Source organism: Phoca vitulina, unplaced genomic scaffold, assembly GCF_004348235.1.
Source record: "Phoca vitulina isolate PV1807 unplaced genomic scaffold, GSC_HSeal_1.0 scaffold41, whole genome shotgun sequence".
NCBI classification, from domain to species: Eukaryota; Metazoa; Chordata; class Mammalia; order Carnivora; family Phocidae; genus Phoca; species Phoca vitulina.
In genome coordinates, this window is record NW_022589744.1 from 2,079,386 (window position 1) to 2,105,546 (window position 26,161).

Sequence of the window (26,161 nt, forward strand, 5' to 3'; positions counted from 1 at the left end):
CGCTCAGGTCATGATCCTGGAGTCCCGGGATCGAGTCCCACATCGGGCTCCCTGCTCGGCAGGGAGTCTGCTTCTCCCTCTGACCCTCCTCCCTCTCATGCTCTCTGTCTCTCATTCTCTCTCTCGCAAATAAATAAAATCTTAAAAAAAAAAAAAAATTTAAAAAAAAAAGGAAAAATAACCATTATGACATTTTGATGTTTTGATCTAAATGAAGTTTAAAGGATGAGCTTCCCAGTTAATCTATCATTATTTTCTCCAAAAGTGACTAAATCTTATTAAGTAATCATATTGCCAGTAAATTTACTTAGGTAACCCTTTGCAAAACAGTTTTTGATTCTGTAAAATGATTTAAACTTTCCAGTATCCTATATAGAAGTTTTTTTTTATGATGGGGCCCCTGGGTGTCTGTCGGTTAAGTGTCTGCCTTCGGCTTAGGTCATGATCTCAGGGTCCTGGGATCGAGCCCCATGTAGGGCTCCCTGCTCATTGGGAAGCCTGCTTCTCCCTCTGACTCTGCCCTTCCCCATGCTCGCTCGCTCTCTCTCGCTCACTCACTCTCAAATAAAAAAAAAAATTTTTTTAAGTTTTTTTATGGAATTACTCCCCAAGATATAATAAAATATAGAACTGGAAAGTTTCCTTTGTAGGACCATAGGTGTTTCATCACTGAGAGTTCACTTAAAAATGTTTACTCTTAGGGGCACCTGGATTGAGTGTCTGATCTTAAGGGCTCAGTCAGTTGAGTGTCTAACTCTTCATCTCAGCTCAGTCTTGATCTCAGGGTCGTGAGTTCGAGCCCCACGTTGGGGCCCATGGAGCCTACATTTAAAAAAAAAGTTTAATCTAAAATTTCAACTAATTAACCAGTTTTGATGCTCCAATAAAAATATATCTCATATCTCACATTCAAGGCCAATAATTTAATAGCGTAAAACTCTGGTAACATAGTTATATAATTATTTTATCAAATGTTTCACATTTCAGAAGCTTTACTGTTTTTATATTTCCCTACATTGTGAGGTATTTAACATGTAAAAATTGACAACTTTTGAGAGTTAGGCTTTCCTTATTTCCTTTACTATTTTCCAAAGGGAAAATAACTTCCTGAAAATTCCACTCAGCAATGACTCCAGATTTTTCTCAACAAATGTTTTCCTATAAGACCAATGTCAGAAAGCTGAAATTTAATATACAGTTACTCAAAGACTCAAAGTATAATTTTTCAGAGTAAAATAAGCCTCTTCCTTTTTTTACCCCCACATTAATAGAATACAATGGACTTCTTAAAACACTAAGACAAATGTTGAGAATGGGACACTTTCAGACAGATATAAAAATAATAACTTACATTTATTGGAGTTCTTATTCTTTGTAGGCACAGTGCTAAGAGCTTTAAACATGTTCTTTTTTAATCCTCACAACCCTTTGATCTACATAGTGGTAATAAGGAAACTGGGATTTACAGAGGTTAAATAACTTGCTTAAGGTTACATGTCTAGGCATCGGCAGTGCCAGGATTCATTTCATATCTGGCCGACTCTGGAGCCTGTGCTCTTAACCACCATAATATACAATGTCATAGACAGTATAATATGAAAAGCATAAGTAATGTAATAATGTACTACTACAATGGCTAATTTTAGATACTCAGGACTCTGGGGTGTTAGGTATGGGAAAGAGAGCAGCGTATCAACACTAACTGCCAATGACTGTTCTTTCGGTGGCGGCTCCAATCAAACAGGGCACCGCTGTGATTCATTAGCCCAAACTAGCTCCTACTTCCCTATTTCTATTAATAAGTGCCCCAATTTTCCTCTCATGTAGGCTTTAACTCTTGAAGTCAGCTTTGAATCACTGTCTTCATTATCTCCTACATCCAGTCACGTAGGACACTCTGAGGATTCTACTCTTCCAGTTTCTCCCATTCTTCCCACGTTCTCCATTCTCAATACAGCTAACTAGCTTGTCTCCCTCATCTGGTCTTTCCAAGTTTGAATCAAGCTAATACCTGGCTTGCCAGATTAGTCCTTCTAAAATGTAGCTCAGATAATATCATTTTTCTGTCTTACAGTTATCGTTGCTATCATCCTTCTCTGGTCCAGAAATTAGAAAAATAAAAAAATAGTTTTGGAGAAGACAGGTTATGGTTTGTTAGTACCTTTAAAAATTAACTTTGTTGATACGAAAAGCTAAATAATAATCTTTAAAATGGACACTGTCAGATGGACCATGAAACAGAACCTGTGGTGGACAGGAACTAAAGGAGCAGATATACTAGATAATGTATGAGAAACTTGCCTAGACAATGCTTAATGAATTTTATTCATTCATTCAAAAACAAAGTCTTAAATCACTTCTGTGCTAGTTGAGAATTAACACAATAAATTGTACAGTAAGACCCTTTTCCATATGGAGTCACTGACAGCAACTCAGTGTGTTTTTATGTTTTTATTTTTCTTTTAAGATTTTATTTATTTATTTATTTTAGAGAGAGGGAGTACAAGTTGGGGGAGGAGCAGAGGGAGAGGGACAAGCAGACTCTGCACTGAGCAAGAAGCCTGACACGGGGCTTGATACCATGACCCTGAGATCATGACCTGAGCTGAAACCAAGAGTCTGCTACTCAACTGACTGAGCCACCCAGGTGCCCCAACTCAGTGTTTTTAACTGAGTTAACTGAACCATAACAAGGAAAACAAGTAGAGTAATTAAGAAAGAAGAAATAGATAAACATATATTAAATTACATTTAAGATAAGGGGGGAGAAGTTAAATTGTAATGTGAAAGATATCTAGAACCCATAAGTAAAGGAATTATAATGGAAATTACTTTTGCATTTATGAAGTATTTAAAAAGAGAATAAAAAGGCAGCCTATGAATGAGAGAAAATACTTGCAAACCATATAATTGATAAGGGGTTAATATCCAAAATATTAAGGAACATAAGGAAGTCTTATAACTCAATAGCAAAAAAAGTAATAACCCAATTTTAAACAAACAGGCAAAGTGCCTGGGTGGCTCAGTCGGTTAAGCATCTGACTCTTGATCTCAACTCAGGTCTTGATCTCAGGATCATGAATTCAAGGCCCGTATTGGGCTCCACGCCCAACATGGAGCCTACTTAAAAATGAAATATAATAAAATAAAATAAATAAAAATGGGCAAAGGACTTGAATAGACATTTCTCCAAAGAAAACATACAGATGGCCAACAGGTATTTGAAAAGATGCTCAACATCACTAATCATCAGGGAAATGCAAATGAAAACCACAATGAGATACCACCTCACACCTGTTAGAATGACCATTAGAAAACACACACATACACAAAGAAAATAACAAAGAGATAGAGAAATTGAAACCCTTGTGGACGGTTGTTAGGAATGCAAAATGGTGCAGCCACTATGGAAAACAGCATGGTGATTCCTCAAAAAATTAAAAATAAAACTACCATATGATCCAGCAATCCCACTTCTGGGTATATATCCAAAAGAATTGAAATCAGGATCTCAAAGAGATATTTGCACTCCTTTGTTCATTGCAGCATTATTCACAATAGTGAAGACGTGGAAAGAACATAAATATCTGTTGATGGATGAATGCATAAAGAAAATATGCCATATACATACAATAGAATGTTATTCAGACATTAAAAAAAAGGAAATTCTGTTATATGCTAAAACATGGATGAACTTTGATGATAATTATGCTAAATTAAATAAACCAGTCACAGAAGGACATATACCACATGGTTTCATTCACATAAGGTATCTAAAGTAGTCACACTCCTCAAAGCCAAAGTAGAATGGTGTATGCTTGGGCCTGGAGGAGGGAGGGGAAAATGAGGAGTTGCTGTTCAATGGGTGAAGTTTCAGTCATGCAAGATGAAAAAGTTCTAGAGATCTGTACAACATTGTGCTTATATTGATGATCTTGTGTGCTTATTTGCCATCGAATATTTTCTTTGGTGAAGAAACATCTGTTCATATATTTTGTTCACTTTTTATTGGGTTGTTTCTTTTCTTGTTAATATGAGTTTTGAGAGTTTGTTATATAGTTTGGATACAAGTTCTTTATCAGATATATGCTTTGCAAATATTTTTTCCCATATCATGGCTTGTTTTTTCATTCTCTTAACAGTATCTTTTGAAGAACCAAAGTTTTTAGAAAACCAATTTATGAATTTTTGCCTTGATAGATCATTCTTTTAGTGTTGTGTCTGAGATTTTTTTGATTAACCAAAGGTCACAAATATCTTCTCCTATATATTTTTCCAGAAGTTTTACTGTTTCAGGTTTTACATTTAGGTCTATGATTGATTTTAATTTTTATATATGGTGCATGATATGTATGAAAGTAGTTTTTTGGGGTTTTGTTGGGATCTTTTTGCATATATGTATCCAGTTGTTCCAACACCATTTGTTGTAAAGTCAACAAAAATCTTATATATTAATCTATGTAGTTCCCATTTCTGGTGCTCTTCATTTCTTTGTGTTAATCCATATTTCTAGTGACATTTTTCTTCTGCCTGCAGGTCTTTTTTTTTTTAATATTTTTTGTAATGTGGATCTGCTGGTGATTAATTTTTTCAGCTCTTATATGTCTGAAAAAGTCTTTATTTCACCATTACTTTTGAAAGATAAATTTTTACTGGGTTTATAATTTTAGGTTGACAGGTTTTTTTCTTTCCATAATATAAAGCTGTAGGTCTGCTGTCTTCTCATTTGCATTGTTTCTGACAAGAAATCTGCTGTCATCTTTATCTTTGTTTCTCTGTACTTCATGTCTTTTTATTCTGTGGCTGCTTTTAAGACTTTCTGTTTATCTCTGGTTTTGAGCAGTTTGATTATGATGTGCCTTGGTGTCGTTTTCTTCATATTTCTTGTACTTGGGGCTCATTGAGCTTCTTGGATCTGTGAATTTATAGTTTTCATCAAATTTAGAAATTTTATAGCTATTATTTTTTTTAAGATTTTTTATTTATTTATTTGACAGAGAGGAAGAGCACAAGCAGGAGGAGCAGAGGGAGAGGGAGAAGCAGGCTCCCCGCTGAGCAGGGAGCCTGATGCAGGGCTCGATCCCAGGACCCTAAGATCGTCACCTGAGCCAAAGGCAGATGTTTAACCAACTGAGCCACCCAAATGCCCCTACTGATGCTTTTGTTATTTTAGAGGATTCTTTTTTCTCTGTATGTTTAATTTTGGATAGTTTTTATTCCTATGTCTTCAAGGTCACTCATCCTTTCATTTCTGTTGTTGTAATTTCTTTTCCTAATAGTTCAATTGGGTCTTTTATATCTTCCATGTCCTTACCTTTTGAACACATAGAATATTGTTAGAATTATTGTTTTAATATCTCTCTCTGGTAATTCTAACATCTGTGTCAGTTCTGGGTCAGTTTCAGTTAGTTGATTTTTCTCCTAATTATGGTTCCTTTTTTTCCTGCTGCTTTGCATGCCTAACAATCTCTGTTTGGATGCCAGACATGGTGGATTTTACCTCACTGCATGTTGGATATTTTTGTATTCTTACAAATATTCTTCAACTTTTTTCAGGAATGTTGAAGTTATTTGGAAACAGTATAATTAATTTTGGGTCTTGCCTTTAAGAGTTGTTGAGTAGGACCAGAACAATATTTATTATAGTCTTATTATTTGATACTACTGAGACAAGACCTTTCTGAATATCCTACTCAATGTCCTGGAAATGGTGAGGTTTTCTATTCTGGCTGCTGGTAATAGGAACTATTTAGGCCCTCTTCCCTCTAATCATCTTGGATAGGTCATCTCCTGGTGTTGAGCAGCTTTCTCACATACATGTGCCAGTCAGTATTCTACTTTCCACAGATCTTCAGATTTATTTCTGTTCAGTGCTCACCTTCTCAGAACTCTGTCCTTTGAACAGTTGCTGCCTTAGTCTCCCTGGATTCTCAGTTCCATCTCCTCAATTCAGGGAGTCTGCTAGAATCTGACTGGGTTTTCCCTCCCTACATTATGGCCTGGAAGTTCTCTTAAGGCAGTAAATGGGCATGGGATATGCCTATTGTTTTCCATCTCTCAGGGATCATTATTTTTCATTGCTTATATCTAATGTCTTAAAAACCATTGTTTTATATACTTTGTCTAGAGGTTTGTTTGGGGATTCTTTTAGGTAGGAGGATAAATATAGTCCTTTTTACTCCATCTTGGACAGAAGTAGAAATTCATGTCATATTTTTAAAAAGAAAATTATAGATGAAGTGGACTGGAGCATAAACCCATCTCTCATTAGAAAATGGCTGGCTTAGGGGCACCTAGGTGGCTCAGTTGGTTAAGTGTCTGACTCTTGATTTCAGCTCAGGTTATGATCTCAGGGTCATGAGATCAAGCCCTGAGTCAAGTTCTGCACTGAGCATGGTACCCGCTTAAGATTCTCTCTCTCCCTCTCCCTCTGTCCCTCCCCTCCTTCTCGCTTGCTCTCTCTCTCAAAGAAAAAAAAAAAAAAAAGACCGGCTTGGTAGTTAGAATTGAGTTCTCTCTGAACTAAACTACATATTGTACCTATAATGATGAAAATTTAAATATGATCATTTGTTGCACAAAAATAAATCTCACATGTAGCATTAGCAAGACCTCAGTTACTAAATGGATTTGTGTGAATCCAGCCTTCTTAGTAACTTTTCTAAAAGAAGCAAGAATTGGCTTTAGAAGGATCTATTCTGTCCTCTCTGGACACTAGCTCTAAGATACCATTTTTCTTGCTTCCCCCAGCTTCCTGTAAGAATAGTATTCTTTGATTATTGGTCAACATCCAGGCCTTGCCTGTGATATGCACAGAGCTTGGAAAATAACATTTTTCCTTCTCTATCTTGTTATTTAATGACCCACTTGTTTATGACAGTTGCCTTTAAACAGGAATGTATCCTTGAAAGGTGCCAAACGAATGATTCATTTCTTTTTATTATTATAGTACAGAGCAGTGATTTTTCAAAGACCTGAATTTGTATCCCTTAACTGTCTTCCTTGAACCCTTCTGCTCTACCAAAGTGAAGTGTATACTACTATATTTCCCTTCAGTTGGGGAAGAAAAATCCATATTAACTATTTTCATTCATGAATTCATTTATTGAATGTTATTGAATATACCTACCCTATGACAAGAACTGTACTAGTTAGTAAGTTAATTAAGTTAACTTAATAGGTTAGGTGACTGTGGTAGGGCAAGTTGATGACATGTAAGGGTAGAGTGTAGAGGTTGACATGATCAAGATAGGTAGGTAGGTAGGTAGGTAGATAGATAGATAGATAGACAGATAGATAGATTTGGTAGCTGTATACAGAAGGAATAATAGCCTATTTAAGTACATAGTAAAAGCAAGAGATGTTGAGAACCTAAACTATATGGCTGCCATTCATTGAGGATTAAGGTTCTGAGCTAAGAACTTAACATACATGTTCTCATTTAGCCTAATGGGGTAAATACTCTTATTACCCTCATTTACAGATGACAAAATTGAGACTTAAGAGTGATCAGCACCTCCCCCAAGGTCGTATCTCTCTAGTAGCAGTGGAATAGGAAAGAAAAAAGGAATTATATCTGAGAGATATTCCTCAAGAATTTTTTTTTTTTAAAGATTTACTAATTTATTTTAGAGAGAGAGAGAGCATGAGCAGGGGGAGGGACAGAAGGAGAGGGAGAGAATCTCAGGCAGACTCCCTGCTGAGCATGGAGTCCGACATGGGGCTGGATCTCACGACTCTGAGATCATGACCTGAGCTGAAACCAAGAGTCGGACACTCAGCCAACTGAGCCAACTCAGGCGCCCCACTCCTCAAGAATTACTGGTAGGACTTGTGACAAATTAGATATAAATATTAAGGAAGAAGAAATCCTGATGAGTGTCAAGTTTCTATGTGGAAAGATCAGGCAGATTGGTGATACTTCATTAACTGAGATAATAAGTGGAAGAGAAAGAATAGATTAAGGTGAGTGAGACAGTAACTTTACTTTTAAACACTTGAAGTTTGAGGTTTCTATTGGAAATCCAAATAGGTAACTCTGGTGAGTTGTTGGAGATGCTGTATAGGAGTTTGGTAATGAGGAATAGAAATACAAACCATCACCACTTAGTTGTGAAACCTTTTAGTCTATTCCTTTGAGATTATCCAGGGATCATGAAGAAGAAAAAAATGAAATATAGAACCGAGAATTGGCAATATCTTAGGGATGGGCAGAAGAGGAGGAATCATTAAAGACACATCAGGAGGAGAGGACAAAAAGAACTAGAAGGAAGTGTTGCCATGTGAAGCCCAAGAAGGGAATGCATTTCCAAAAGTGGGAGTTAGTTAAAAGTGTTAAATCCTGAGGAGTGGTTAAGAAGCATAAAGACTAGAAAAAGAAATCATCGTACTTAACAATTAGAAAGGCTTTAGTGACTTTAACCAAAACAATTTGAGCAGATATGAATAATATGGGAGGAGGCCAGGCTAGAGTGTGCCGTTGCTGCAGAAGTGAAGAGAGCAAGCGGGGCTGTTTCAAAAAATATTGGGTGGGGAAAGGAAGAAGGGAGACAAGTCAGAAGCCTCAAAGGGAAGGTGCCTTAAAGAGAGTCAGTATGTTCTCGATATCTTTTTTGCTAAGTTTTGTTTTAAATAAGTTGGGGGGGGGGTGGATTACGGTTACTCCAGATGTCTTTTTGGCTTGATGATGTCGCTAGTGCTGGCAGCTAACACGGTTAACCACCAGACGCTGTCCTAGGCCCATCCCATCTGTTAACTCATCTAATCCTCACAGTGTCATTCTTACCCCTATTTTAAAAATGAGGAAGACTGAGATATCCAGAGCCTAAGTACTTATCCTAAAGTCACACAACCAGTAAGTAACAGAGACAGGATACAAACTAAGGGATCTTGGCTCTGAGTCCACCGTTCTTCCTACTCTGCTATGTTTCCTTATTGACCCCAAAAGTGATTCTGCTTTATTTAACCTTTCATTTTTTAAGATTTTATTTATTTATTTGACAGAGAGAGACACAGCGAGAGCAGGAACACAAGCAGGGGGAGTGGGAGAGGGAGAAGCAGGCTTCCCGCTGAGCAGGGAGCCTTATGCGGGGCTCGATCCCAGGACACTGGGATCATGACCAGAGTGAAAGGCAGACGCTTAACCGACTGAGCCACCCAGGAGCCCCTTAACCTTTTTTTTTTTTTTTAAACAGGAGTTCTCTGGAATGAACATTTCTTAGCCTGTTATCTTTTAAGACCTCCTTCAAATTGCTTTACATTCTTTAGAAACTTATTTCCTGGTGTAGGAATAGCTGTCTACTGTAGTCCTTTCCAGAGCAGCAAGAATAAACAACAGTCCCTAAAGAGATTTGACTCCTGTAAATGGGAGAGTGAACCTTCTAGAAACTCAGTAGACAACTCAACCCCTACCCTGGTTTAAACATTTCTTAAGAAAAAAATAAGCGGTGTTTTTTTGGGTGATGTTCGGCGCTGATGTGATATCAGGTTGTGTCTGCAGCACATGTGTTTTTTCTCTGCTCTGTGTTGAGAATGGCATGCATGTCATGAACCCTAAGAATGAGCCTGAAATTATCTTTTGTTCTGAGGAACAGAGGTGCTTCCAGGCTAGACTTTACAGTCATTGTAGAAGAATGTGAGGAAACACAACTCTGCTCCTGTTTGCACCAGACCTTGGCTGTATTACACACACCCTTTCTTCTGCCATTCCTGTGACTGACTTCTTTTAAGATGATTCATGATGGTTTTCCACGAGTAAACATGCTTTAGTCCAAATCCACTTAGAGCTCCTTTGCCTCCATTTTCCCTTCCCCTTTTCCACTTACAGCAGATGTTTATATTTGCATTTGGGCAGGCTGATCTCTTAGCCTTAATGCACTTTAGTATTGTTGTTTTTTAATGTTTACACTTTGCCTTAGTTAAACAAAGGTCTCTTTTCTCCATAAGCCTAGGTATATAATTACATTTATTAATGGTCTCACAGAGACTGTTTCCTAGAGGGAACTCATTCGTCTGCCACAAGCCTCATTTGCATCGAAGAGATGCACACACTGAAGAGATGCCCACACTGATCTGAATCTAGAGTGGTTATTAAATCCTTTTTAAAACTACTTTCCAAAGCTTGTCTCATTTGTGTGCCCTATTGAAATGTGATTCCTTTCCATGTTTTTTTTTTTCCTTTAACATTTTATTAGGAAGATTTTCAGATGTACCAGAAAGGAAAGAATCTTACAATTAACACTTACAGACCCACCACCTTGGTTATATCATGAACATTTTGCTACCTTATTTTATCATAACCTGTCTATCCATCTGCCCATCTCTTTACCCACCCATTATTTTTTATGAATTTTGAAGTAAATTATAGGTATCAGTACAGTTAAAAAAAAAAGATTTATTTTTTGAGGGAGAGAGTGAGCGTGCCCTCGAGTCAGGGTGGAGGCAGAGGGAGAGAATCTTCAAGCAGACTCCCTGCTAAGCGCGGAGCCTGATGTGAGACTCGAGAAACCAAGTCAGATGCTTAACTGAGCCACCCAGGCACCCCACTATACTTTATTAGAATGCTTTGAGAGGGGTGAGATGGTCTTTGCTGTGCTGGGACTGCCAACTCTTGAGTGCCAGGGGTAAGAAAGCCACATCTGTTACTAAATGGTATGGATTAGCTCATCTTTTTTCCCTTAGCTCAGCTGTAGTTGCAGTGGTAATTTCTCATGGATTATTTCAGTGTTTCTGCCTTAGAAAATCTCTTGGAAGCCAGCTGATATCCCAAACAAACATTATTTAGGAATATGAACTCCACAGAGAACATCCATTACCTCCATATCTCACAATGCAGCCCAAAATGCTTTCTTGTTCATATGCCCTAAATGTATTGTTGGTACATAGGAAGTAGGGCTTTCTTCTATCATACTGAGCTGACAAAAGCCTTAGGTTCTGAGGTACAGAAATTGTTTCTAGGCTGTTCTTGGCATCTACAGTTGTTTTACCATATGGTACTGGCTAATTTTGTCTGTTCTTCCCTTGAGGCTTTTGTGAATTGATTACATTTTTAGAAAAATTTTTAAATAACTTTTTAAAATGTCAAAGCTTTCTCAGTAGAATAAAATATGATGGGAGATTACGTCAACATGAGAACAAGTTAAGAGAATTTTTCTCAAAAACTTAAGCATTTAAATTGAATCTATACATAATTCCATATTATAAATTAGCATTGGTCATATTCATGAAAGCCCTGTTGATACGAAATATAAAGTAATCTTGGACCTGAAGAAATAATTCAGTTAGTGTAGAAATCATATGAGAGTTTCTGTAGCTCTTCTCTCTCTGGAAAGGTCATTTCTGGCTAAGCACACAGTTCCTAAAGGGAAGCACAGGAGAGGTGAAGGAGAAAGAAGACAGCTTAGCCCATCAGCTAAGCCTAATCAATCCTGGTCATCAGTGGGATCATTCATGTCACTTTCAGATTTGGAAGTGATATCCTGTAGAGCAGCTGCACCATAATATAATGGAAAAAACCTGTTTTTTTGAGTCAGAATTAGGTTTTGTTTCTAGTTCTGAAACCAGTTCTGTGACTTTAGGTCTCGCTAGGCCTAATTAGACTCATCTCAAGCCAACTGATCTATTTTCTCCTTCCTCCCGGGGAGTCCTGTCACTGCTCACCCAGATCTCAGTGTGTCTGTCTGGGTGCCCACCAAGCACTCCCAGGGGCCCAGGAAGCCCCGAGTAGGTAGCAGCACCTACTGTCAAATGACATGGAAAATGGTGGGAGTAGGGAGCTCCAAGAATCAGTCCCCCCATTGAAGTAGCCATTAAGCTGGCAAGTCTGACAGAATCAACCTTTTCAGAACTCTGGAATTGGTAAGTGAAAAATGAAAAAAGATTATAAAACAGTATGATCCCATTTTGGGTTTTTAAAATAAGTATTTATGGTACAGAAAAAAATTCAGAATATATATGAGTAGTGTTTCTCTCTGGCTACTGGGAGTACAATTATTATCTTGTTTATCTGCTATTCCTAAATTTTCTATAGTGAATATATATTACTTCTGTAAAAAATAGCAAAAAGCAAAATAGAACAGTTTGGCAGTTTCTCAAAAAGTTAAACATAGAGTTTCCACATGACTCAGCAATACCACTCCTAGATATATACCCAAGATAACTGAAAACATATGTACACAAAAACTTATACATGAATGTTTATACCAGCATAATTCATAATAGCCAAAAAGTGGAAACAAAGCAGATGTTTATCAGATAAATTGATAAACAAAATGTGATAGATCCATATAATGGAATATTACTCAACAATAAAAAGAATGAAGTACTGATACATGCTTCAACATGAATGAACCTCAAAAACATTATACTAAATGAGCCAGACACAAAAGGTCACGTATCACACAGTAACATTTATCGTGTATGTCCAGAATAGGCAAATCTGTAAAGACAGGAAGTCTGGTTGCCAGGGTCTGGGAGGAAGGGGGACTGGGAAGTAACAGTTAAGGGGTGTAGAGTTTTCTTTGGGGGATGATAAAAATGTTCAGGAATTAGATAGTGATGGTTGCACAACTTTGTAAATGTATAGTTGACCCTTGACCAACACAGATTTAAACTGGGCTGGTTGACTTATATGTGGATTTTTTACAGACACTACTCTACATGTATTTTCTCTTATGATTTTCTTACTAACATTTTCTTTTCTCTAGCTTTATTGTAAGAATATAGTGTATAGTATGTATAACATACAAAATATGGGTTAGTTGGCTACCAGTAAGGCTTTGAGTCAGATAGGCTATATTAGTAAGGTTTTGGGTGAGTCAGATGTTACACGTGGATTTTCAACTCCATGAGGCATCAGCTCCTCTATCCCCCATGTAGTGCAAGGGTCAACTGTACTGAAAACCACTGAACTGGATACTTTAAAAGGGTGAATTTTATGATCTGTAAAGTGTAGCTCAATGAAGTAATGTTTAAGAAAGGTAAAATAGACTATGAGCTACAAGCCATTAGAATGAAAAAGAATAGATTTAGCAAGTTAATAGTCAAATTTTCACTGAATTCTGTAATTACAGTTATGGATTTTTAAAAATTTTTAAGTCCAGTTAGTTAACATACAGTGTTATAATAGCCTATAGTTGTGGATTTTATTATTTTATTTTTTTTAGTTATGGATTTTAAAAGAGTAAGTTTTGTTAAAGAGATGAGAATCAGGAAATTATAAGCAATTATATAGCCAAATCTCCACAGCCTTTTTTCTTTTTTTTTTTAAGTGAACATTTGGGACATTTTAAAACTGATATAGGAAACTGTTTTCTTCTCTTTTTAGAGTTTGGCTTTATACTTTTAATTATTTGCACTATTTTTGGAATTGTTATCCTTTTTTTAATGCTTTTATCATTCTAATAGCTTTCAGAGAGTTTTTAATGAGAGTGTGTACATGTATGCTTGCTTGTGAGTAGATTTTCTCAAGTAAGCTGCCATCTCTAGATCCCGTTTAATTATGTCTAAGTGGTTTAATCATGTTCTAGAATAATATAAGCAGTATAAATAGATCTCATTTCCCCCTTTTATGATTTTCCTTTCTCCTGTCCTCATCCCCTTCCCCTGGGCTTTATACTCCAAAATATAAAATGGGGTTAGAGTATAATACCTTATTTTTAATTAATTCTTTCAGTAAACATTTATTGAGTACCTGCTATCTGTCAAAGCACTGTGCTAAGGTTAAAGATACAAAAATAAAATATCTGGTTCCTGGGGCACCTGTCTGGCTCAGATGATAGAGCATGTGACTCTTGATCTCTGGGTCGTGAGTTCAAGCCCCACACTGGGCATAGAGCTTACTTTAAAAACAGCAACAACAACAACCTGGTTGCAGACAGATAAAATGATACATCTTAGAGCTACTCTCTGAACAGTTAGGAAGGCATTTAACCCAGATAAGGGAGGTCATAGACAAGACTTCTTTCTACCATCAATAAAATTAGAAGGTTGATCTTTGAAAGCAAGTTACATCTATTATGCATTTTTAGAAAACTATTGAAAGTAGAGCTCATGCTTGAATCTTAGTACATCCCACAACTACAGAAGCACAGAAAAAAATCTTGAGAAAAGCAGTGGGATCTGTCTCCAAGACATGGTGTATATAAGCCAAACTGTTGGTTTTTTGGTTTTGTAAGCCAAACTGTTGGTTTTTTGGTTTTGTTTTGTTTTTTTAATTGGCATGAATACAAGCAGTAGACGAGCAAAGACCTGAGGTCAAAGTTTGGTTTCTGCTTCCTTGACTGCTTAACATGTTGAAGACTTTTTAAACTATCAGAGCTTTTAGAGGCTTTGCTTATCCTAATATACCTACTAAATTAAAAAGAAAAATACCATTATGAACTTAAAAGGAATTACTGTTTTCACTGGTATTTTTAGAGAAACAGACACGTAGCCATATTAGTTGTTAAATATTGAAATATATCCTTAGTGGTTGGTAAAGAGCTGATGCTGTAAGCCATCTGGGTGCTCTGCCATAGCCTGGACTGTCCCCCAGGGACTCTAACCCTGTATCTCCCCACAATCCAGCAGCTAAAAGATTATCTCCAGGCGTAGAAGGAAGCCTTAAGGACCCTGCTTCCATACTGCTTTGGCATCCATTTGGAGTGCTGGTGCCGGGCCATCCCCACTGTTTAATAATTTTGAATATCACCCTGTCTTTCTGACTGTTCCATAAATCATTGGCATTTTAACTATGTTTGTTTTCTGCCAATTGGAGTATCAAATGACCCTAGCTCACCTGCCATTGCCTATCTATGTAGAAGCAAAATTGAGTTGTATTATTTGCTGAATAACCCAGAATACCATCGTACTGTAACTAAGAGTCTCCTAAACCATGCTGCTCTTCTTCTGTATTTCTTTCAATGATGACAGTTTGGCCTAAGTTCTGTGTTCTCTTATTGTTCCTTCCAGTTCACTTTGCACCTTATAGGCCTCCAGATATCTCCCTGAAGCCTCTGCTCTTTGAAGTGCCCAGCATCACTACAGAGTCAGTGTTTGTTGGCCGGGATTGGGTTTTCCATGAAATAGATGCTCAACTTCAGAGTTCAAATGCCAGCGTGAACCAAGGAGTAGTGATTGTGGGAAACATTGGGTTCGGCAAAACTGCCATCATTTCCAGACTGGTGGCCCTCAGCTGCCATGGAACACGGATGAGACAGATCGCCTCAGACAGCCCACATGCCTCCCCCAAACGTACGTATTCCTTTTTAAAGAACTCCCTGCTTCGTTGCTCTGAAAGTTTTTCTGACCTATTATGCCTTACATCCTTTTATTTTCTGATCTGCAAAAACCTGACTTACACGAGAGGACCATTAATTCAGAGTTGAGAGAAAGAATGTAATACTCTGTTTACATTTAACCCACATACCTAGCGGTCACCTAAGTGTGACTGAGAAAACCTTTCTCTGGGAATAAATTTATGACTCTTCCCTTCTGGCAGTCTGGTTACTCTGTCCTTTGGACGATGACTGCAGCATCGCCTGTAAGAGCCGGTTGCACCCGTCACTGTCGGCTGTTGCTCAGCCAGGGCCCGTGTCCTCTCGCTCCGAGCCCGCACAGTTTGTGTGCAGCTTTAGTTCCCTTGCTCTTGAAGTCAGTACTGCACTGCTTGGGCTCGAACTTCATTGTGTCCTTGAAGGGTTTCTCCTGCTTCCTTGTGAAAAGATGCTGAGATCTCATATATATTCATACTTCTTTCATCGCAGGGCACAGCTTAACGATCACCACCAGGATCTTATTTTTAAAATACTCACGTGGTCCTTAGTACCAGGCACTCTCTAAGATCTTAACCAGTATTAATTCACCCAATCCTCTTATCAACTCAGTAAGGTAATTCCTGTTATCTTCATGTCACAGAGAAGTGATCTGAGGCCCAAAGAGGTTAAGTAGACCTCCTAGGTTTCAAAGCCAGTCAATGGTGAAACAAGTGAGCCTAAGCAGTCTGTTTCAGAGGCCAGTCTCTTACCCACTTTGCTGTCCTGCCTCTCCTTATTGGAGGAACTCATCTGAAGAAAGAGAATGTATGGATGTTCTTCCTATATAACCTATATATATAGAACTAGTCTGCCTGGTTTCTATTACTTAGAACAAAACCAGAAACTATTGCTCTGCTAGTCCAAATCAATAATCTAGCTCACCGCAAATTTTCAGACAGCAACCACTAGAAATGGCTTGAGATCATGGTAGTTACAGAGTCTAGCACATGCTAGAAACTCAACAGGAACTCTCTTCACATCCTCCAGATATTCTGGCTTCCTGATGAAATTAATTAGCAGCCTCCTGTCATTAAGTAGGCAGATTACCTCTGGTTAACTTAATGGATATCTCACATGGAGAAGAACTAGTGTCTACAGAGAAAACTGGTTGAATTAAGAGTCCCAGGGTATGATAAAAATTGGTATGGAAGAATTCCTTTCTCACAAGCACTGTCATGCTGTTTCTACAGGAAGCTTTTCTGAGGGAAATTAACATTGTGTCGTGGGAGCCAAGAGCCCAGAGTTTGAGCCCCAACACTCATGTGACTACACATATTTTGTAACTTGAGAATTTTAATTGAATTTTTTAGACCTGTTTTCTCATCTGTAAAATGAGGAAGTGATCTTTAAGATTTGTTCCTGTGTTAAAATTCTGTGATTCTAAAAACATATCTTCTTGAAGTTGAAAAGTAGTCGAAATTAACTTTCCAGACTATTCCAGTATTTTCCTTTGAGTGCTTAAATATCACACCAGACTACATCTTATCTGAGAAATCCAAGAGGTTAACTCTTTGAGTGTGTCAGAAAGAAAACCAGATTGCTAATAGGCTCTGGTTATTAGCAGACTCCTCTGTATATCGCTGTTGCGATAACAGGATGGTAGAATCCTGCAGGACAGAATAAATCCCGAGGGCAAAAAGAGCTGTTTTCTGAGAAAGCAAAGGTACCTGGGAGAGCAAGAGTTAATAGAACACAGCCCATGTGCTCCCCAAAGCAGAGGTTCTTTAAAGGTAGTTCATTAAGTTATTCTCTGACATCCATTGCCTTTTATCTCCAGAGATACTCTAAAAATACCAGGACGCTGCCATTCTTGAGATAAATGTCCGTATGTTGTGACTGTAGATTTGCCCTGATAGTTAACTTTCAAAACTTGAAGACGGTGTCAAAGGAGATAGAATATGTGGTTATGTATTTATCAGAATTACACAGAACCAGCAGTAGCCTTGTACAAAATAATTTTTGTTGTAATCTGCCCAAGTCCAAACTACCTCCTACCTCCGCCACCTTCCCAGAGCCACTAGCCCTTAAGAAGGGTCAAGAATACGTGACTGATAAAGCGTGCGAGCTGTTTCTGGGCATTAATCTGTTATTATGTAAGCTGGGGCTGGGAGTTTTCCTGGCAGCAGCAGAATTTCTTTCATTAATGAATAAGAATGATGTCTGTATGGAGAGATGGCTTAATTTTTCCACAGACTTTAATTTGCATCAAGCTGGGATAGGTTTATTTGAATTCCCAAGGGCTTTCCTAACCCTCCGTCAGTGATACCAGTGATAACAGTTGTAGAAATAACAAGAACAAGGTGGAAAATCGTTGGAGCTCCCAGCTTCCATCTCTGCATCATCTGCCTTCTTTGTTCTGCCCCTGCCTCCCGCACACTGCGCAGCACTGCTGGGAAAGATGTGAGCCTCTCAGCCTGCAGCCCTGCCTCGCCTGGCTCTGTCCTTCCCCCACAGACACTCAGCCCCCGGCCCGCCCCCTCCTTGTCATTTCCCTGGGACAGTACAGAAAAGCTGTCAAGGCAGGCAGTAGCCTGTCATCCTGCTTTCCACCCACACCCCTTCCCAAACCCGACTCCCCCGTCAGTCTCCCCCACCACCGTCATCACCCCCCCACCCCCCCAGCACAGACACACAAAGAACAAAAACATCTTGTAAAAATAGACCCGTTGTGTAATTTAGGCATTATTACGTTAACTACAAGTATACTCAGTACAGTAGTTAGGGAAGCTCTGTCTAATACAAGACAATCTTTTCTCATCACTAAAAGTCTCAGGGTAGGTATTATTTGGATTTGACATTTGCCAACAGCTGCCAAGCCCCCAGACAGCTGTTGAAGTGAGTAACCCCTACCCTCCCTAGTCCGCTCATTTCAGAAGTCTGTTTTGCCGGTTTGCTGTACATATTGACTGCTCTCTACCTACGAACTTGTTTCTCCTGTTCTCTGAGTACCAAGCAGAGAGTAAAGATACTCTGACAAAAAGGAAGTCATCTCCAGAAAACAGTAGCTGGAATACAGAAGGTATTCAGGCAGTAATTGCCCACAAAATCAAATACCAGACAAAGGGAATGGGGTGGGGAGAAGGAGTGAACAACAAAAATGATACAGTGACAGTCACTGAGCTTTACCTCAGTTCACACATTTTCAGTCTTTTTCCACTGCTGCCTCCCACTGCTATCCTCCTACAGTTATTCTGAACTCGGCTCCAGTGACCAGAGAATTTCCTCTCCCAGCTGGATGGAAGAAGTCTTAATTCAGTCCTGCTGGTGGGGAGTTAAATGAGGACTACCTTCCCCTATTCCTCCTCCTTTTCAATGGCTAGTGACCATCAACAATCTCCTAATTTTGATACCCGTTTTTATACTGTGATCTGTACCTATATATATATATAAAATTTCTTGTAGGAGATAAGGCATTTTCTAAATAACATGAACAAATGGAATTTTTTAAAAACAGCTTTATTTTTATTAAGTTACAATTCACATACCACACAATTCACCCACTTAAATTGTTCAGCTCAGTGCTTTCTAGTTTATTACAGAGTTGTACAGCAATCACCATAATCTAATATCAGAACATTTTTGTCTCCCCCCTAAAAGTAATGCCCATTAGTGGTCAATCTCCATTCTCCCCCTAACTCCCTATCTTCACCCCTATATAACCACCAATTTACTTTTTGTCTATATGGATTTCTCTACTCTGGGAACTTCATATAGAGAGAATCGTACGGTAGATGGTAACTGGCTTCTTTGAATGAGTGTAATATTCCATTATATGGATTTTCCGTATTTTAACTGTTCGTCAGTTGGTGGTCATTTGGATTATTTTCACTTTTGCACTGTTATGAATCTTGTTCCTTTGAACATTTGTGTACAAGTTTTTCTGTGGACCTAAGTTTTTATTTCTCTTGGAGTAGAATTGCTAGATCATAGAACAAATGGAATTTAATCAATCTTCCTTTTACTCAGGGCTTTATGAATATCTCATACAAACATCTCATCTTTTTAATCCAGATGTGGATGCCAACAGAGAGCTGCCACTCACACAGCCACCTTCAGCCCATTCATCCATCCCCAGTGGAAGCTGCCCAGGAACCCCAGAAATGCGCAGGCGGCAGGAGGAGGCTATGCGGAGACTAGCCTCGCAGGTACAATAGGGTTTCCAGGGTGCGGGCATGCCAGTTCCATTTGGACATAAAGGTAGGGGGACCCTTGGCAAAGTGGACAGAAATGTGTACAGCTATACCATGAGACCATGGAGAAAAGTTTCTCTTTCTTTGCTCCTCCTAGAAAAATACTTTGTCATTATGGAATGAAAACCTTATTGTTTGAAAGGCCCTCAGAAATAACCAGAGTCCCATAATGAATAGATAAAGAAGTCGAGACTCAAAGAAGTTATATGATTTATCCAAATCACAGTATAAGCACTCAGTAGTTTATTTTCATTCCTAGTTCAAAACTCTTCCTTCTATACTATACTGTCCATAATATTTTTATATGTTTGGGTTTTAAATTTCTATTTTTATCAAAGTAACATATGCATGATTTCAAAAATCAAATAATGCTCAAAGACTTATAATAAAAACCAGCAATTCTTTTCCCCTCCTTACGCCAAAGGCAGCCACTTTCAACCCCTGAGGCTGTTCTTCTGATCTTTACCTCCACTGTTTCTAAATAATATTCATATACTGCTCTAATTTTTTTCATCAGTTTTATATGTTATTTCTTGCTGCTTCTTATGGATGATGAGAATTTTAGGTCTTTCACTTTACTTCCTCCCTCCATCATCTCATACCGTTATATCATGATTTTTGTCTGAATCCACATTATAGTATTTTCAGTATTAGTACTGTGCATATATGTTTCATTGTGGAACCAAGGATAACATTTCCTTCTTGAGCAATTTTGTTTTTCCTGGGGTTACGAAATGCCTCATTTTAAATTTTGCTTATTCTTGATGGGGCACCTGGCTGGTTCAGTTGGTAGAGCATGTGACCATGTGACTCTTGATCTCAGGGTTGTGAGTTCAAGCCCCACGTTAGGTGTGTAGCCTACTTAAAAAAATTTAAAAAATAAAGTAAAATTTGCTTATTCTTTTTCAAATCTGTAGCTATAATCCATAATCCTTAATAGCTTTGTAAAATGCCTCTCAGTACAGTTTTCTACATCAGTTACATTTCCCCTGAGACATCTATCTTAGAGCATCCATCAAGCTCAGCCTGGACCTAGGATGCTCTCGAGGCTTACCACCTAGCTGTTATCCTGGAAATTCCCATTACTTCTCTTCTGTGTTTGATCCCATGTCATCATCTTCTTTCTTGATTTTATCTCTCATTTTGGTGGAGCACATCCGCCAGTGCACAGGAGGTAAGTTTTTAAAACTTAAGTTTCTAAAAACATCTTTATTCCATTCTCATTCATTACTATTTCTATGACATAATGTAATTTTAGGTTAAGAATTATTTCCCCTCAGAATTTTGAAGGCATTGTTCCATTGTCTTGAGCTTCTAATAATTGTTATTAAATGATATTCTTATTCCTAATTCTTTTTTTTATTGAAGATTTTTATTTATCTATTTGTCAGAGAGAGAGAGAGAGAGAGAGAGAGCTAGCACAAGCAGGGGGAGCGGCAGGCAGAGGGAAAAGCAGGTTGAGCAAGGAGCCCAATGAGGGACTCAATCCCAGGACGCTGGGATCATGACCTGAGCCAAAGGCAGACACTTAACTGACTGAGCCTCCCAGGCATCCCTTATTCCTAATTCTTTTTTTTTTTTTTTAAGATTTATTTATTTATTTATTTATTTAATTGACAGAGAGAGAGAGAAAGAAACAGCGTGAGAGGGAACACAAGCAGGGGAAGTGGGAGAGGGAGAAGCAGGCTTCCCGCCGAGCAGGGACCCTGATGTGGGACTCGATCCCAGGACCCTGAGATCACGACCCGAGCGGAAGGCAGTCACTTAACCAACTGAGCCACCCAGGCGTCCCCCTTATTCCTAATTCTTTATACCATTTTTGCTCTCCAGAAACTTTTAGGATCTTCTTTTTTATCACCATTGTCCTTGGGCCTTTTTTCCATTTAATGTTTTGGTACCTACCTGGAGATAGTCTTTGATTCTGGGAAGTGCTTTTGTACTACTTATTGATAATTTTATCACCACCATCTGCTCTGTTTTCTCCTTCTACAACTCTTTTTAATAAAAAATTAGATTTCTTATACTGATACTCTAGTTTTCTTTCCTATATTCTACTTTTGTTTTTCTATTTTGGTTTTTGATTTAACTTTAAGAGATTTTTCACAACATCACCTTCCAGTCCTTTCACAAGGATTGGCTGTCATAGTTTTCCAATAACTTTCTTTTGCCCTAGTTGTTCCCTTCTTTTTCATGGCATTCTGTTCTTGTTTTATAGATGGGTTATTTTCTCTTATCTCTTCCGTAGTACTTAGGCACTGGAAAACTGATTGGAAGCTTATGTGTATAGAGAGCTTAACTGTACAGCAGTAAGATGACCCACCAGCCTTTGTTGGAAACACCCAAAAGTCAGTGTTCATAAAGTTTTTTCTTTGTGCTGTTCTTCTCTAGCAAAAAATCCACCCATCTCTTTCCTGGAGGATTTATATCCTGGGTCTATATCTAGAGCTGGCAAGAGAAGAGCTGGAGTTTCACCATTCAGTATGCAGACTTTTACTCAAGTCCCTTGTTTTCAGTCCTGCACTTGACCCTTACCTATTCTGTGTCTGATGTCCCTAAGTCTGTTCTCCCTGGTTTTGTTTCTCTAATGAATATAATTCTCTTTCCTGTGGGTGTTGGGGAAGGTAGTCATCTGGCTGGGCAGGGTGGGTGTGGCTGTCTGGAGAGCTAACTGCCCCTTATATAAACTTCAAATAATGTCTGTATTTTCAATTCCCTTCCTCACCCCAATCTTCCACAGCACCTGGTGCTTCTAACTCCTGTGCTTTTCTGAGGTTTTACAGATGATTTGGCCTCATCCTATTGTCCTTCCTCCCAGCAGACATTTGTTTCTCGTTCTTCTGTCTGCTAAGTCATTTATGAATCATACATCTACTTTCTAACCTTCTATATTATAATCTGAGATTATAAACAGATAGCCATATAGGTGGAGTTTGCATGTCTCTTATTCTCCTTATCTTTGAGGATTTTCAACAGAAGAACAAGAGTTTTAACGTGTCTGTTTCCAATATTCAGAGAAATCTCTTGTCATGGTTAATTAGTAATGAGGAACAGGGAGTCATCTGTAATATCATAAGGTTCTAATTTCTTCATAGACATCCAGTCCAGCCCAGAGCTCGAAGCAGCATATTTCCCCCAGCTACGTTTTTAACTGTCCCCACTTAGCAGTGGGCTTCTGAAACAGTCTCAGATTTCCCTCATATTCATTGCTAACTCAGTGCAACTTTAAAAGACATCTGCTTTTTTCTAAATATTTTGGATAAACTAGCTCCCGCTTCTTCTTTAGAAGATCAGAATAAATATCACCTTGGAAATACATTGAATGCTGAAGAGCTTCCATCATCATCATCAATTTACTCATTTAGAATGGATGTTTGGAATGCATCAAATACAAGACTGAAGTTAAGGCAGTGAACAAAACAGACACAGTCCCCGCTGTTACGTAGCCCACGTTCTTGCAGTGGGAGAAAGCCAATAAACAAACATGTAATATGTCAGATCGTGATGAGTGCTGAAAAGAGCTCCAGGAATTACGTCTCCCCACATTGTCACTTCTTAGTCTCTCTCTCTCATCAAGAGAAAAAGTCTCAAGAAGTTTATGTTCAATATTTGGGAAATGTTACATATTGTTTGTAGGAAATTAGTGACTGCACTTAAGTGATCTCATTTTGGGGTGCCTGGGTGGCTCAGTTGTTAAGCATCTGCCTTCAGCTCAGGTCATGGTCCCAGGGTCCTGGGATCGAGCCCTGCATTGGGCTCTCTGCTCCGCGGGAAGCCTGCTTCTCCCTGTCCCTCTCCCCCTGCTTGTGTTACCTCTCTTGCCTGTCTCTCTGTCAAAAATAAGTAAAAAATCTTTAAAAAAAAAAAGTGATCTCATTTTAAATTCCATGATCGTGTCTATCTTAAGCAAAATGTAAATCTTTTTTGTGCCTAGAGATGGGATATCTTTACATTTATATTGAACATTGTATAAGAAATGGCTCTTTAAATTAAAATTGGTGTTTATGTTCAAGATTTGGAAAATGTTAAATATTATAAGTAGGAAATTAGTGATTATTTACACTTACTCAAGGAATATATTTTAAATTTCATGATTATTTCTTCCTTAAGCAAAATCTAAATGCACCTGTCTGCACCTAGAGATGGGATAGTTTTAAGTTTATAGTAAATGTTGTACAAGAAATGGCATCTTATTATCCTAGTAATTGTGCCATGTGTCACATTTTAAGTATATAAGCTTGTTCTTGGAAGCATAGAGCAGAAGCCAGCAATCTTACTTCTCATTATATAACAAGCCAGTAAGCAGAAGCCTTTTCAGTAAGATTTTCAAATCAATTAGTATTTTGAGGAGGTAAGCTAATATATGTGAATTAGAAGTGTCCGTGAAGGGGCGCCTGGGTGGCTCAGTCGTTAAGCATCTGCCTTCAGCTCAGGTCATGATCCCAGGGTCCTGGGATCGAGCCCTACATCGGGTTCCCTGCTCAGCAGGAAGCCTGCTTCTCCCTCTCCCACTCCCCCCTGCTTGTGTTCCCTCTCTCATTGTCTCTCTCTCTGTCAAATAAATAAATAAAAATCTTAAAAAAAAAAAAGTGTCCATGAAAAACCTCTTGATTTGATAGACAAAGTTCTTAGTGCCAATTCTTGTATATCAGTAATTATCATTGGTATTTTCAGGACCTATTGTTAGGTGGGGAGGAAAGTGCACAGGAGTAACTACGGGATGCTAACTTTCATGTAAGAAAGAAAGGGATATAAAAAAAATACACATGTATCTGCTTACTTGTGCAGAAGAAATGCAGGAAGGATAAACCAGAAGGAAAAGATACTGGTTACCTAAAGCTGGTTGGTGGGAATGGAGAATAGGAAGATATGGGTAATGGAAATGGGGTACCCATTAAGATGAAGAGAGAATGACACTCCTTTGCATGTATTTTTTTGTATAGCTATGACTCTTAGAAACATAGTGATGTTTCACATATCCAAAACATAATTAAAACCAACCAGTATGTTGGGGTGGGGGAAGCCCAAAGTAGAATCCAAACATTCACAAATAAACCTCACTGTATTTCAAGATTTTATGCATTTATTTAGAGTGAGAGAGAGTGCACACACGTGAGCAGGGGCAGGGGCAGAGGGAGAGAGAGAATCCCAAGCAGACTCCATGCTGAGTGTGGAGCCCAATGCAGGGCTCAGCCTCACAACCCTGAGATCATGACCTGAGCCAAAATCAAGAGTTGGACACTTAACCAGCTGAGCCACCCGGGCACCCCAAACCTAACTGTATTTCAAATGAATAACATGACCACACTGAAGAAGGCAGTTTGGAAGACAACATCTTGACTGAATACTGTAAGGCTAAAGACAAAAATAACTGTGCCTAAATGCTATATTCTGATTAATAAATGTGTTTCTCGCAGGCGTATGGTTAGCAATTCTGAAAATCCTTCATGTATGTATTAGAATTGATTGGATAAATAAAAATATTGTAAATAGCAACCCCAGGTTTCTCACTGTTGGAGAAAGAAGTTAACAAATGAGGAAAGGGAAATCTAAAGTGAGCCAGGTGGCACTGGATTGAAATCTGAGATATGAGCGTATACTCACAATTTTTAATATGTATATCTGTATCTGTAGATATTTCAATAAATATATAGAGAAAGATACAGAAATATAGACGAATCTTTATGGTTAGTATATGTATGTGCATTTCCTAGCTCTCTTCACTGAGAGGGCCCCAAATCAAAGACACTTCGATAGCAATAAGCATGCCTACTATTCAGATCTTGTTTTATAAACACCATTCTCCAATAAAAGAAACCAGGGCTCTGAAGAAGTTAGATAATGCCAGGTCTGGGGCAGGGTAAATATAAGAGGAGCCTGGGGCATCTTGTGGTACCAGAAAGCAAGAAAGTGCCTTTAAAAAGATGGGGGGCTTCTTGAAAGAACACAGATACCAACCTGAAGAAAATCCTAATGACCGAAGCTGGAACAAAGTGAGCAACAAAATATAGTATTGGATATAACCAATGGAATAAAATAAGTCCATATTTATTAAATCACTCAAGTAAATAAATGGGGGCAAAGGGATAGCTCTTTCTTCCAGTAGAATTCTAATAGTAAAGGTAGAAGGAAAGAGGGAGGAAATAGAACATCACTCTCAGGCAAACACTACATGATAATTGTTGCAGACAAGATCCACTGATGGATACTAAAGTCAGTGGGCAAAAGTTTGAGGAGAAACAGGATTTGCATTGTCTCAGTGTCTCCCCCAAGATATTTATTAACTACCAAGGGAAAGAGAGTAACTTTATAGTAGAGAAATCTGGCAGAAACCTTTACTTTAACCAAAGTGATCAAGGTCAGCGTCGTCAGTAACAAGACATATCAACATCGTGGGCCCCATGATATGATCTACCCTAGACACATCTCGTGTGTCCTTTGAGAAGGACACAACATTGTTTTTGTGGTATTCTTGCCCAGAAATCTCAGTTGGATTATGAGGAAAACATCAGACAAACTCAAATTGACATTCACCAGAATAATTGATCAGTACTCTTCACAAGTGTCAAGGTCATGACAAACAAAGACGGAGGAGCTCCTACAGACTACGGGAGTCTGAGGAGAAATAACAACTAAATGCAATACAGGGACCTGGATAGAATCGTGGAACAGAAAAAGGAC

The 26,161-nt window shown here is 38.4% G+C and overlaps 1 protein-coding gene across 13 annotated transcripts in view; it reads left to right on the top strand.

Moving 5' to 3' along the window:
* TANC2 (tetratricopeptide repeat, ankyrin repeat and coiled-coil containing 2) overlaps positions 1 to 26,161 on the top strand; it is a 361,287-nt gene that overhangs the window by 251,600 nt on the left and 83,526 nt on the right. For all 13 annotated transcript variants that reach the window (XM_032429357.1, XM_032429360.1, XM_032429362.1 and 10 more), the window contains 2 exons: positions 14,950 to 15,231; positions 19,305 to 19,438. In XM_032429357.1, the coding sequence (XP_032285248.1) occupies positions 14,950 to 15,231; positions 19,305 to 19,438 (416 nt within the window). The remainder of the gene's footprint in view (positions 1 to 14,949; positions 15,232 to 19,304; positions 19,439 to 26,161) is intronic.